Genomic DNA, 15707 nt, shown 5'->3' with positions numbered 1-15707 from the left:
TTGTCATACTGTAGTTACTGCTTACCACTCTGCTGCAGTGTAAAAGTGTTTATTTCATCAGGGTAGTTATAGGCGAGCAGTAGGTGTCCTGGCTGTGCCATTTAGAGCCAACCAAAGTGGGTTGTGAAACGAAAGATGAAAATGCAGGTGTGTACTGGGCTTTTAGCCTCACACGGTGTTTTCTTCAGAACGAAGTGCAGTCAGAGCTCCACACATTTCTCTCAGTGGGCAACCGGCTGCCAGCGTGAGGGGGAGGGGCTCTGAAGTGTTTATATTGTTGTGCAGCTTAATATATCTTTATCTCCACAGTTGCTGCATGATATTAACAAAGAGAGAAAATGACTGAGGAGAGCAGTAGCTAAAAGATGATTTGTAATATACATGCCCCTTTGTATTTTTCTTTGTCTTTCCATATTATCTTTGTCATAATTAACTTGCTCACATGACACTGTTTGGTCCCATAAGCCTCAAACACCATACCAAACATTAGATGCGTTTGGTTTGGTACTAAATCTTTATTTCACAGTGGCGATAGTACATTTATCTTCTATTGTGCTGCTCCAGTGGCTGTTAAAGGAGCACAGTCATTTTAAAGGTATGTTCCGTCAAAAATGAAAATTTGCTCACTCACCCTCAGCCTCAGGGCATAGAAGATGTAGATGAGTTTGTTTCTTCATCAGAACAGATTTGGGAAAATTTTTAGCATTATATACTTGCATTATATACCAATTGGATACTCTGCAGTGAATGGGTGCCGTCAGAATGAGAGTCCGAACAGCTGACAAAAACATCACAATAATCCACATGTAATCCAAACTCCAACCCATCAGTTAACATCTTGTGAAGTGTAAAGCTGCGTGGTTTGTAAGAAACAAATTCATCATTAATGTATTTTAATGTTAAACCATGACTTCTGGCCAAAATTAAAGAGCAACATTTTTTGCAGTTTTGTAACGCAGCTATCCTTCAATGTAACCAGTCTGCAAAGTTGCTAATCAAAAAAGTGCATGATAAATAAAGATATTTAGATATTTAAAAGAAAGAGTCGACTCTTAACTGCCTTAACGAGTCGTCATATTTTTGAATCTTCTGCCTGTTACCTGTATCACGTCCCAAGTTAACACATTTGCATAATCCCCACCTCCCTGCGAAATACAAACACTCTGCCCTGCCCACAAACACTTCCACTAGTTAGTGTGTGTTTACATCATGTTGTTCTGCGCGGTGAAAGCAATTTTGTTGTGTCTTTTTTTGATTGCCAAAAGATGGTGATGTGAAGAATCAGAGGTAATATCGATGCCATTTTTTTTAACCTTATATCAGCTTTGTTTACAAGTGACTCTCCGAAGCAAAAAAATAATTATGGGTAATGGGCGTTTTGTGTTTCGACACACATTATATACGGAAAGACCAATCACAGCAGACTTGGCAGCTGACCAATCAGAGCATCAAGGCTTATTAAAGGGAGGGGTTTACAGACCTTAAGCACAGAACTGCTTCGAATGAATTGTTTCGAAATCATTGAAAAATTATTCTGATATTAAATGTATATTCTGAAGAAAAAATTACAATGTTTCTGACCTTAGATGTGTTTTACAAAACCTGTTGTAGGGGACTCCAACACAATATTGGGAAACTTTAATGACCTGCTCTTTAAGTCCAACTCGTTATCCAATAACACTTACTCCAGTGAAAACCTCTCGATTGAAATCTACCAACATATTCAAAATCCACTGACAATATGTGTATTGCATAACTGTTTTTAAACAGTGCTTGATATGTGCATTTTTTCTCTGATCCTGATGAATTTTTAACTGGAGAAAGTATAATTTATAGACACTTTTATAGACTCTATAGACTCGTTTTAGGTGGAAGGAATGGTTTGACGTTAAAAATGTATTGATGGAGTTGTTTAGCACAAACATGCAGCTTTGCACTTCAAAAGACATTAATTGATGGACTAGAGTCATGTGGATTACTTGTGGATTATTGTGATGTTTTTGGCCTTCTGACTTATCAGGTGTATCAGGAGGTGAACTCTCATTCTGACGGCACCCATTCACTGCACTGGATCCATTAGTGAGCAAGTGATTTTAATGCTAAATTTCTTCAAATCTGTTTCTGAAGAAAGAAATTAACTCATCTCTGATGGGCTTTTGGGCTGAACTATTCACTTAAGATAGAAGGAACCATTTGGTGTCTTGAGATCCTACATGAACACATTAAGCAAGGTATATTTATTTTAAATGTTATGAATGAAAATTGCTACAGTATATCTCATCATCTCGATTACTGTATTGACTCATGATTACTAGCAAGTGATTTAAAATGTGTGAAGCATTTTTTTGTTCTAAATAGTGAACAGCCTGGCTCTATAAGCAGCTGCTTTCTAACAGAGCATCCTAATTTAAAAAGAACCTCATAAGTGGCTGATCTGAAATGCCCTAGGCAGGAACTCTCTGCTGGTTAAAGGCATATAAGAGACTCAGTTTGATTCTGAAAACAAACATAGCACACTCTATTTTAGCTAGATTTAACTATTTTATGAGTACTTTTTTGTAGTACAAGTTTAAATGTAAGCATTTTCAGTTGACATTTTCCTGCTTAGATGATTATTTATTTATTTCACTTCACTGAACTTACCGCAGTGCACTCTGGGATTGCATCTTGCATCTTATCTATTTGGAACAGCCTTCACTTTGGGAGTGTGCATATGATGTCTTGAAATGCTGTATTGGCAGCTCATTAGGGGAAGGAATTTTACATACTGTAGGCATGGGTTGAGCATCTTGAGTTTTTTAAGCTGCACATGCAAAAAGCAAAAAATAAATAAACATGAAATGATTTATGCAAAACAGCATTCGATTGAAATCTAGGTGGAAATATTTGATCTCAACAAAACAAATGCCGAAACATCCTCTCTGCCCCAGTAAAGCAAATAACATGGCTGTAGAATTAATGTGTAATAGAAAGGCAAGATTATTATTTTTTAGATATATTTTTGATTTATATTTTAATAAATCCATTTATATTTTATAGCAAATCATTTGGCATAAAATTTATAAAAGTTATTTAAAAACATTTATTTTATTACAATTTATCAAATGTGAAATTTTATTTTCTTATTTTATTTTCTTGTTTTTTTTTTTTGTTTTTTTTTTTTTCTACAAAATGAATGCAAATACAGCCTCTCTGTGCAGTATAGCAAGAACTACGATGACGGTGGAAGTGGAGTTAATTTGATAAAAAAAAAATTACAAATAGGACGGCTAAATTATTATTTAGCTTTATTCATCTATGTGGATTATTTATTTATTTATTTATTTATTACATATTTACAAAACCACATTTTATAGCAAAAAATTTGATGGGATAAATTATGGAAGTTTTTTTATATTTATTTTCAACAAAACAAATGCAAATACAGCCTCCAGTTTAGCAAATACTGTGACAATGGAATTAGAGTTAATATGACAGAAATATAGAAAGGCAAAATTAATTTTGATTAGTTCTTGATCTGTGTGATCAAGTGAGGATTATGGAAAAGCACAAGGTTCTGTCCACTCGCCATTTCTGGGGGTCCTGTCATAAACCCCCTCATCATTTACAGGCACGAATGCTTGATATCATAATAGCCTCATGCTCCAAATGCATTATCAAATTATTGGGTCTAAGCCTAGTCTTTCAATGGCTAATATTCTCCTCTTGTTACCAGAATGCAACATGAGCCTCTTGAATTTAACACAAGCAGTCCTGCCCTCACAGGCAGCAACTGCGATTGAAAAGAATGGAGGAGGGATTTGATGCTGTTATCCAGCCTTTTTAAGTGCCTCAGAATATCTGCCTTCCCTACTCTCTTTAGTCTGCCACTTAAAATAAAGTCTCATTACAGGCAGAAAGAGGGAATTATCCTCTGGCCTCCGCTGCATTGGAGAGCTTCTGTAAAGTTATGCGCAGATGTTGATGGGCACTCAGCACAAATTGCCTGAATATGGTCAGATCTCATCTGCCATGAGTAACTCTCAAATCCGCACTGCCTCTGCGCACTGACTCACTGATCATTTTCAAACAGGCTGGGGGAAGGATATTTCTTCAAACGTTTGTGTTGTGATTAGACATTGAGCCTTTGGCTGTGATTTGTGTTTTATAACTTAAATCAGTAGGGACAGTCATGGCCGGACTTGTAACCCGAAGGTTGCGGGTATGAGTCTCAGGTCAGACAGGGATTGTTGGTGGGGGAGTAAATAACCAGCGCTCTCTTCCAGCCTCAATACCACGACTGAGGTGAGACCCTTGAGCAAGGCACAGAACCCCAACTGTTCCCCAGGCGCCACAGCAATATGGCTGTCCTCTTCTCTGGGTGTGTGCTCACAGTGTGTGTGTGTGTGTGTGTGTGCTCGCGCCCTTGTCCACCAAAGCTATACAGTTTCTTTAAGCAAGCAGACTAAAATATTTGCCTGGAGGATGGTTAAAATAAATAAATAAATAAATAAATCTGATAGAGACTTGGGAGTTGGATCTTGTGACTTATAGTTGTAAACAAACCATCCATTACAATGGGCAAAATTGGTGAAATCATGGTATTTCAAATATGCATTGTTGTTATTATTTTTATGAAGAGAGTGCAATGTGCACACATCCAAAATCTTTGGGCAGGTGCTTGATCATATGAAACCCTTCACAGTCAATAAACAACAATCGGCACCACTGCCACTACTGTTCTCAAAATGTATTAAAATCACAACGTTTCGACCCTAAAATTATTATTTTTTAACGTCTATTTTAAACAAATTATTTAAATAGGGGTGGACAATATGACAGTTTTGTATTGTGATTGATCTTGAATATGTCCACAGTCTACTTCTCTGAAGAATCTTCAGAGATTGTGACCAAATGTGTCCTATTTTTGTCCTTCGGTAAACATGTCTGCCCATTTTTCTGTTGGCAGGACTTTTGAAGTGATTAACTTGTTAAAGCTGAGTGATAAAGAAATGTGGATGATTGAGAAAGTAAAGAGTGCAACATGATTGATATTAAATACATAGTAAGCCACAAAAGAGAACCCAAATCCGATAACAGAGCATACTGACAGGCAGTTTTCTGAGTGTATAATAGTCTATATCTAGAATTATTAACGGAGCAGACAAAAAAAGCAATAATCATTCATCATTTTAACTCGTATCTCTTTTCTCAAAAATGGTTTTAAGTATGAAATGTGAGGTTTATCGTTTTATTTATTTTTTGTCAAAACTTTATTTTAAAGGATTAGTTCACTTCCAGAATGAAAATTCTGTCATCATTTACTCACCCTTCACTTGTTCCAAACCTGTATGAGTTTCTTTCTTCTGTTGAACACAAAAGAAGATATTTTTAAAAATATTTTGTTTGTTGTTTGTTTTTTGCTACTGTGGAAGTCAATGGTGCTCATCAAGTGAACTGATCCTTTAATATGTAATGCATGTTAGTAAAGAATTTTTGTTCATTTAAAATCCACCCAACTGCTGTTGTTGAATTTATTACAAACTTAACGGATTTTTGATTGATTTATTTATTTTATGGGGGTCAAAAAATGGAATGTTAAAATAGGGGTCCCCTGGAAAATACTTCAGGAACCACTGTTCTAAACGGTGATTCAGCGCTGATAGGACATTGTAAACAGTACAGTCTGTACTTCAGATGCACTTTTATTATATAATGCCAAGATGTGGGTAGAGCTAAATTTAGCACAAGGCAAAAAAAAAAAAAAAAACCTTCTCCTCACTAGATTTCACATAGATGTTTTTTTTTTTTCTTCAGAAAATAAAAAATACTATTATTGTTTTATTTTATATGATATTTTATAATAGTACTAATATTATTAATAATTTAAATCTGTTAAAAAAACAGCCAAAATATTATCTGTAAGGGCTAAGTGCATGTTATTCTCAGCCCATGGTGAGCTTTTCAAGTGGTGGTCTATTGCATCCTATTCACATGGATTTTACGAGCAAGGAGGGATGGGGGTTGGTTTGGGGGGGAGGGATGTGGTTTCCTTAGCAACGGGTAGCAGGGACGATCACTGTGGTTGTGGCATGATCAGCAAGCAAATGCAAGCCCAACTTAGCAACTGCTCGCAGCCTGTTGGTTCGCCCCAGATTGTCCCCCATATGCAAGCGACTGACCGCATTACGTAACGTCACTCACTGGATTTATCGCATGCTGTTTCGCACAGCCAGTGTGTGAAGTTCGTGCATTATTTGAACTCATTAAAAAAGACTCAAGCTTGAAATACCTGTAGCTCAGCAGACTGCCGACGGCTCCCTCATTTGGGAAAGGGTTACTTCCGCCCCAGGGCTGCGGATAAGTAGCTCATCATATTCTCCACACAGTGGTACTCTCTGGGTGCAGTGCCGACTGTAAATACACAGCAGTAATCTGCTTAAGCTGGCCCATGAGTCATTGCAGCGTGACAGGTGTCTTATATGTACAGTAGCTCCTGCAAAAATAGCACAAATAACAGCTCTACAATTGAAACCGTGATAGCGGTAGAAACTGTAGAGCTTGTACAGTATTACCTTGTCACGTCAATGCTTCAAACCAAGCGATGATGTGACTGAAATCAGCTTAATTATGTGGTGAGCCTCATCCACATAGTGGAAGGAAAACTCTTTGCTGCTTGATGTTTTACTCCGCAAGAATCACAGATTGATAGACCGCCCAGTTTTAAGTGAGATAATGTGAGGAGTTTGTGCAAAATGATGCTCATTGGTAATAACTGCAGTCTGAATTGTTTGCAGTAGGATTATCAGTAAATCTCATGTGAAGTTAACATGAAATGGCATTTGTAAGCCATTTTACTTTCTTAATGTGTCGTTTATGAGTGAAACATGATTTTGGATGAAAAAAAAAAATGTGTGGGAGTTTATTGTATTCATCAGGAATTTATTGGATCATAAAAAGTGTACAGCCTTTGGATACTTTGCCAACATCTGCTGGTTAAACGCAAGTGGCCTTGGTGAGGTCAGCAAAAAGATAAAAGTATATAAACTTGTTACATTTTCATTAATTCATTTAGACCTGTTTGGAGTTAGCTGAAAGAGATTTTTATTCCCTTATGAAAAACTGACATTAACCAGAAATAACACATTTCTGATTACAATCGTCATTGTTGGGCTGAAATTATGTTAGACATTTTTATTACTGATAAATGCATTTTTCATTCTTGGCACTTTATTTATTAATTAATTTTTATTTATTTTTTTTTATGTTGGGCATGATTTATTTGTAAAGAAAGTATTTTATGAGAAAATGTTTTAATAAAATGATAAAAGTTTAATGGCAGAAGTTATGGCCGTTACTTATTGGTAAGTTAAACAAAGGATTAATTAATTCATCAGAAACTAATAAATAGATTTATCAAGAAAAAATAATCATTAGATTAATTGAGTAATCGAGGGAAAATAATAAAATATGATACAAATTAGTCAGTCGCAGCCATATAGTTAAACATGCACTTATATATTATACTATATATTCTGTTTCAATAGATTTCTTATTCACCATATTTGATCTGACTTTGTATTGTTTGCAATGTCTGTTGTCTTTAGAAACAGGTTACTTGTGGATATTTTATTCTATTGATAGCACTAAGTTTAAAAGGTTTTGTAAAGGGAAAAGTAAGTATTTTCCAAATAATGTAACACTTTTTTTTATTTATTTTTATGAATGTTATACTTGTATAGTGGTATTTGTTTAATTAAATGACAACATAAAACCAATTATTTAATTTGGACATTTTTTTTTACATCACACTATTTCCTCACACACTGTGAAAGAGTTTTTATACATAGAAATAAATAGATTTATTTAGATTTTCAAAAGGCAGTCCCTCACATGGGGCCCATCATATTTAGAGGTCCTTGGCACTAAAAAGTCTGAAAACCCCTGGATTAAACAACTGACCAGTGGTGTACTGAACCAAGCTGATTGGTTGATTTCTCCAACAGCCCTGTTTCTTTCACAGAGCCGGGTTCATTGAGAACAAATGTACCATTCTGTAACCTTTTCAGATGACTTTTAGTTGTTTGTGGCTTTTGTAGAAACGAGTCAACCCAGGTGAAAGGAACAGCGGGGTGTAAACAACAGCGTGTGTACCCATGGGGCTCCAAATCTGGCTCTGTCTTAAAATGCCACTATGTAAAACGACGCTCCTACAGCTTTGAATATAATACATCACTATGTAGAATTTGACACAGCGCTGTGCACGGAAATGTCATCGTCTCTGCACTCACATTACATATGTTACATAGCCTGCGGCTCTGCTCCGGTGTATCGCCGGACACCCCTGCCATTCAGCTCATTAACATACTCTGCACACACATGGGATGTCATGTTGCCAAGCAACAGCACCACATCACATAGAGAATGTTGTGAGCTAGTTTTTGAGAATCGCACTCGTTGAAAAAGGTACACCTACTGAGACCCGAGGAGCATCTGGTTCAGAGCAAATGTTACATCTTATTGGCTCAGTTTATATTATCCTTGTTTACTTTGGCACAAACGGCTGAGTGTGGAAGTGCAAATAAAAGCAGATAAATTCGCTGCACCAAATAAAAAGCCTCATAATTGAGTCCCCTCTCCCCATTATCACTTTTATCATGGTCTTTTTGTGCAGCCTCAGATTAAAAGGTTTCTTAATGCATTTTAGTGCATTTTTTTTTGCACATTTATTACTGAAGCATGGAAACGCAGAACACATTTGTGGTGAGTCTAGGTTAAATCAGAACTGAGATCTCAGACAACTTGTTAAAATGATTAACGCATTTGCATTTGAACACGGGAAATTTGTGTTCGGCAGAGATCAGACGTGAGCTCGGAGATGTCTTTTTCTCATGCAGTGCTGAATCAGAATTGGGCAAATAATCAGGCTATGAAAAGAACTAGGCTACTACTTTTTTTACACGTCATTTTCAATTAATGTCTGAGACAAAGATTGTAAATCTTCCCCTCACTTTGTCTTGACTAAAAATAAACCCCATCGTCCCTCAAGTGAAGTCACTGATTATGTCCTAATCAGGCGTGATTCCAAAGGCAAGACTCTGAGACTGTTGCATAACTTCTGATTGGCTAAGACTGCGCAACATTATTTGGTTGCTTACACATGCAGTTAGTTCAGCTGTTGTAGAAAATAGCACAAATTCAGGTATTCCCATTCTCCTGCAGAGACGCTGAAGAAGAAATGCTTGTGAATCTCTTTATCTCTTACTTTAAAGATTCAGTGTGACAGTTCTGCAGGGCCATTTGTTTTCCCAGAGGAAATCAACAGATATGAAAGGATTTCAAATAAAATAGTCAAAAGCTAAAATTTAAGATGATTCATTCAAATATTTGAATTGATGGCGTATAAAATCGAATCCTGTCAACAATGTTCAAATGTTTTATTTGCTTCACTTTTGATGTGATGAACAGATGAGGTGTGACGATGTGTCTGGTTCGGTGAGATTGTGAGTGAGCATAGAGGCACATCCAGATGAAGTCACGAATACACACACACACACACACACACACACACACACACACACACACACACACACACACAGCTCCCTCATCACGATAGCACATACTCACAACTCACTGAAAATAATAGTGCATGAAAGACTGTACACCTCCATTGATTTCTCAGATAAAGACATCTGTATAGTATGATTTGAGTGAGCAAGTTTATAGTAGTTTTATGATATTTTTATGGAGCTTTTTTATTGCACAGAAGAAGGAAATTCAGGTTTGAAACGATATGAGTGAGTAAAAAACTTGTCGTTTCAAATCTCTGAGCTTTTTTCTCCTGTGCAACAAAAAAGCACAATAAAAGTATCATAAAACTACTATAAACTTGCCCATTAAAATCATACTATAGATTAGTATGAGGAACAGATTGATATGTATTTGATATTATCTTCCTTTCCAGTGAGCTGATAACCACTGTATTGAGTCAGTGAGTTGAACTAAAGACTGATGCGTGAACAAATCACTTAGACTGATTGTGTGAACTGAATTAGCCAGTTTGTTAAAAAAGATCTGAGCAAGGGTGAATGTTAAGATTTTCTATAAATTTGTTTCTCACATAAAGAAAACTTGGAATTTGGTGCACAACAACAGACCACTTTTTTGGTGCTTGAACACCCCGGACTTCATTCACTCTCAATACATAGAAAAAATATTTGTGGATTCACTTATGTGTTCCAGAGAGGGGGAAAAAGTATGCAATGACACGAGGGTGAGTACATGAAGACAGCATTTTTTTTTACTTTAAACACAAAACAGAGACTTGAGAAATGAGGTGGAGGTGTGCTGTGAAATTTCCTTTGCTTACACTGAGACTGCTTTCAAACTTGCTTCAATTGATCTGTAAGCCAATTTCTGCGGAGGCCAGCAGCAATGAGAAATGCATTATAATACTATAACAGGCAAATTATATGCCATCAATAGCTGTACAGTTCCACAAAGTAGAATGGATTGCTTTCATACCAGTTCTCTGTTCCAGGAACTCAAACAACTTTCTAGCGGCTCTCGAAGAGCAGCTGAGCTTGAAAATTGGTGTGAAATGAAAATACACCATATATATTTTCTAAATGCATTTTATAGGTCTTACTATGAACAATTCATTCATGCATACATTTTATTTTTAGAAAAAAATGACCTCATAATGTTTTATTAAAATGTCATAACTGAAGCTTCCATACTTACTCTTTTGTGACATATACAGGCCATGGCTTCTCCAATTATTTAGTCCCTGCAAATGATCGGAGAAATCTGACTGTCCCTGCAAGCTTGCATTCATCTGCATTCATTCATTTTTTACACTCAGACAAACATTACAATTCAGAAGGAAGGTTCTGTCACTTCTTCTGGTTCACCTAAGCTTTGCAGAGCCATTTTTTTTAAATTATTATTATTATTATTATTTTTTATATACAGGCATTCATTTAAGCCTTCTATGTAAACTCCTTCTTTATGTGTGAAATGAAATTGAAATCTTTTGGGCTACTGCTTAAAGCTGTTGTAATATATACTGGTTTGCTATCAGGATCTGCCCGTTTCTAACATTGTGATCCATTATAAGGATGTGCAGAGCTGTAGGTGCTACACAGCCAAGAACAGTTTCTTTTTTCCTCATCACCTCACTCTATCTGGCCAACTCAAGTGTCTAATCACCAAGCAGGCTTAGTTGACATGTAAATGTGGGCATTTGTCATGTGTTAATGTATTCATCTGTCTGACTTAAACAGCTGCAGAAGTTCTGAACAGTTATGAATCTGTTTTTGCAGCTTTATTATAATAAATGGTCTTTATTCACTGGGGAAGAAGTTTTCCATTCTGAAAGTTTTCAGAGTTCAATTCTGAAGCATGTTCTCAGAAGAACATTTTCAAGCATAATTTGATTCCTCATATTTTCTTTATGTAAAACGGTCCTGGTCATAGTGTAGAAGTCAAATCTGTCTTTAGCTGAACAAAAGCATTCACTGTAGGCAGTATAGTTCTTGTAATTTTTCAAAGGGAATTGAAGCAGGGACCTGAGAGATTAGAGGTGTGTGTGGCTGTTACACACCCGGCTCCAGTGTCACCATGCATCTACCAGCATGCCTTGCCTAATAAGAGGCTAATTAATTTAAAGTACTGTCCTCAGCAGAACTCTAGCCTTTTTATGTCACTCCCAAAATTGACCAATTTGGCAAACCCACAGAAGTTATTCTTTTATGTACATACTGTAAAAATTATAAATGTGTGAAGACACATGAAATAAATGTCCCTTCCACTAAGAACAACAAACATCCGATAGTATTGATTGAATATGCTGATTTAATTGAGGTTTTCCCTCGTCTGGCTTTGTCCATTTATTAAATTACCTAGAAGACTATAGACCACCATCTGTGAGAGGATCAATTTTGGTCTTCAGTCTGCTCTCTTTGTCTTTACTCTTTTCCCAAACATCCCGTGCTCCAACATACGAATGAGAAATGAGCAACGGCTACACTGAAGTTAACGCCCAAGCTTTGAGTTATATGTTTCCTCAATTGAAACATATTGATCTGTTCTGCCATTTCCGTTTCTAGAGTTTCTGTGGACAAAAATAGGTAGAAATATCATATTTAAAACCAAACAGCCTTTCTGGCCTAGCATAGATTTAGTCTAAGAGCGGATTGAGAGTTTCTCAGAAATAAATCTCAGCATAATGGGAGGCGTTTGTGACATATTGCTGAATGCGCTGATGTTGCCGTCAGATGCGGTGACAATAAGGCAATAAATGAATCTGAAAAACTCTAAGGAGGTGAAATAGCCGAGTTGACAGTGAGCTTGTTAGGTTCACTGTCTGTTGTCGCCTCTTGTTTAGTCGGATCAAAATGACGTGCAGTTGTTTATCTGAAGAGCCCGTGTCAGAGGGGTTTCCATAGTTACTTGTGCAGCTGTAAAAGAGGAGAGATCTGCCGCTTGTGTGGAATTAATGAAAAGTGCTCTCAGGGACTGCTGAATTATGCATGTGGAGAAACACAACTCACAACTGAGGAACTTTTCAAACTGTATTTTTTTTTGTTTGACTAACTTTAGCTCTATTATAGTAGGTATGTTTGATGTGTTCTTTAATCATAACACTTTTCTCTCTCTTCAGTTTCTCTGGAGGTCGATATTACACCTGCACAGGGTGAGATCGGTGTTGGAGAGTCTCGATTCTTTTTGTGTGAAGGTAAGTTTTCGTATTGACCAGATACCTTCTGGTCCTCATTACAGTGCTTTGAAGAGTTTTTCTGCAGTTTTTTCAGCTTTGACCGCTTACCGCAGGGCTTTGTTTTGTAGATAATTTTAACCTTAGTTATGCCATTTATTATTGGATTTTGTAAGATTTCCTTCAAGTTTCTGGTGTGGGCGAGGCTTCTTGGCGTGACACCATAGAAATAGAAAAACCGAGTGCCAGCTGACCAGGTTACATCTGGTTCTGATATGATTTTATATTAATAATATATTTGGCATTCAAAATCAATTTGACATTGATGCCATTGTGTTCTTTGCCTACCAAATTGTAATGGGTCTGTTTATCCGTCTGTATTTTGCATATTACTGTCAATCTTTCTCTCCTGCTGTCATTTAACCAGAAACATTAACACTGCACATTTTCTGTTTTATGAGCAAATGTGTTTCCTTCAGGAAAAGAAATTTACTTTATAGCAGAGTTAAGGGGTTTTCAAACTGGGCTCTAGGGAAAGGGTTGTTTGGGGTTTGTGAACAATTTCAGAGAAAATAAGGTGAAAAAAAAAAGAATTTTACATCATTTATGGTTTCATTCTGACCATGAGATTTTACTTTGATTATTTTATTCTGTTTAGATATTTGCAGCAATAGGTTTAAATAGTAAGAATTTGATAAAGTAAAATATTAAAACTTTTGTAACCTTATAAATGTTCTCATCAATTGAATACATCCTTGATGAATAAAAGTATTAATTTCTTTAAAAAAAAAGATAATACAGAGAGTTAGCAACAGATTTATGCATGATCTAACTGATAATGGTTTGGAAAAACAAACTTAGTACTAAATAAATGTTTTCCCGTATTTATTACTTTTGGCTATAACGTAATGAATGCCAGCATAAATCAGTTATTTAATTTTGCAAATATATTGTTTTCATATTACATTTACTACATTTCTCATACAGTAGAAATAGGGGCTTTATATATTGCAATAAATATTTGTTTTTTATAGTTTAGGAAAGGGGATCATCGTATTTGTGAGTCCTTGGAAGAAAACCCCTTTCACTCAATGACCACCTGTTTCTACTGTCTGTAATTAAAGATGTGTGTCCCTGTTTTTAAATCTTCTCAATGTAACCTTTTATGTCACAATTTTAGTGACCTGATTCCTAAAAGGTCTGGTTTTTCATGTTTTTGTGACCTAAAAAAGCAGTAATCTTCTAGATGATTCATTTGCTGAAAAAGTAAACTAGTGTGAATTCAACTTTAATGACACTGATGGTGTTCTATGTCAGCAAATATCACCGAGGACTCAGTAAACGAGATCCATGTGAATAAGGCTTACAAGAGGAATACGTTAAACCTTGTGTGTCTACATCTCACTTTGAGAAACGTTTTTCCTGGTTCCACTCTCCTGGGCTTCATTTGAAGACCCAAAGGCGTGGAACAGCAGATCTGATAATTGCTCTCAGCTTTAGAGGCTTCACTAGAGCTGTGTTCTACGGTCCACTGATTTGGGTAATACGTAGACTGGTAACCTGAGAATCGGTTGAAGTTTTAAGGTTGTGCCTTCTGACAGCTGTTGTGCCAGCGACACCTAATCCCAGCTAATTCAAGTAAACAATTCAATTACACCAGGCCTGATTTGCTTTTGATTGATTCATCTCTGCTTTGTGGATGGTTACACAAGCTTAACGTTTAACAGATTGATCTATATGATGACACATTTAATTCATGAGATCACCTCATTAATGTTGATATGTTCATTTGGTTTGGGTTGTAGTTATCGGTGGAGTCAAGGAAATCGACTGGTTTGCTCCAACCGGGGAGAAAATTGAGCCGGGCAGACTGGATGTCAGTGTGATTCGCAATGATGAGACGTCCTCCACTCTCACCATCTATAACGCAAAGGTTGACAATGCCGGCACATACAAATGTGTGGCCAGCAGTGGTGATCGGGAAGCTGAAGCCACCGTCAATCTGAAGATATACCGTAAGATATGACATGTTTGATTCATCTGTGCTGGATGAATATATGCAGTAGTTTGGCAAAAAGTTTAGCACACTAGTTGGAGAGGGTCTGAACATTCCTTGTGCCAATTGTGGGGTCTCCATCTCAATTTCTTTAGTGCCATCAACAGTTAAAATTTTCACTAATGCTTCTGCTCATTGTATTTTCCAGATAATAAATGGCGCACTGGGTCAAAAAATACATTGTTGAGACAGAAAAAAAAATCAAATGTTGCATCAGTCAAGTAAATATAATGTAAACATAATGTAAAATGGCAGTAAAAAAAAAAAATTACAAACACTATAAACATGTATATTAGTTCCCACTCACTCAACGACAAATCCTTTAATTTTAAACAGAACAGGAATGAAAAATGTAAGGATAAATCAAACACAAATTATTGTGGCATTCATATTAAAAAATTATTATAAACGCCAAGCCTAAATGAATATTTAAAGTGAAATGGTAATGCACAATACAAAGTAAACTTGAACTAATTTAGCACAAAACCAAATGTTTTGTGTGACTGATGCTAAATGCACTATATATTTATAAGTCACTTTAAAATACAAGTCGCAGCCCATTTTAGATGACAAACGCAACTTATATTAAAAAAATTTAGTTTATATATTTTTTGAAGGTGCTTCTGAGGAGGCTTTATTTTGGATGATGACTTGGTTCCTTGCTGTTCACTACAACAATACAAAATGAATCACTGCATGTTAATTGAAGTGGTTTCTGGACTGCTGTTTTTTCCTCCAGAAAAAATTACTTTCACAAATGTCCCATCACCTCAAGAGTTCACTGAAGGGGACAATGCCATTATAGTGTGTGACGTCATAAGCTCACCTCCACCCACCATCCTCTGGAAATACAAAGGTGCAAAGATCCAGTTCGAAAAAGATGGTAAGTCAAAAGTTCCACACTTTACATATGAAAAATGATGCGTTACATAAGAAGTGTGATTTGCTTTGCTT

The 15707-nt window shown here is 36.2% G+C and overlaps 1 protein-coding gene across 1 annotated transcript in view; it reads left to right on the top strand.

The window, feature by feature from the left end:
- The window catches only part of LOC109069688 (neural cell adhesion molecule 1-like), a 96419-nt gene that overhangs the window by 30657 nt on the left and 50055 nt on the right, over window positions 1–15707 (top strand). Inside the window, exons 2-4 of the mRNA XM_042771690.1 lie at window positions 12644–12718; window positions 14503–14712; window positions 15493–15636. Coding sequence (XP_042627624.1) covers window positions 12644–12718; window positions 14503–14712; window positions 15493–15636 — 429 coding nt within the window. The remainder of the gene's footprint in view (window positions 1–12643; window positions 12719–14502; window positions 14713–15492; window positions 15637–15707) is intronic.

Source organism: Cyprinus carpio, chromosome A15 (genome assembly GCF_018340385.1).
Source record: "Cyprinus carpio isolate SPL01 chromosome A15, ASM1834038v1, whole genome shotgun sequence".
NCBI classification, from domain to species: Eukaryota; Metazoa; Chordata; class Actinopteri; order Cypriniformes; family Cyprinidae; genus Cyprinus; species Cyprinus carpio.
The sequence above is the reverse complement of the archived record's forward strand: the minus strand, read 5'-3'. Positions and strand labels throughout refer to the sequence as shown.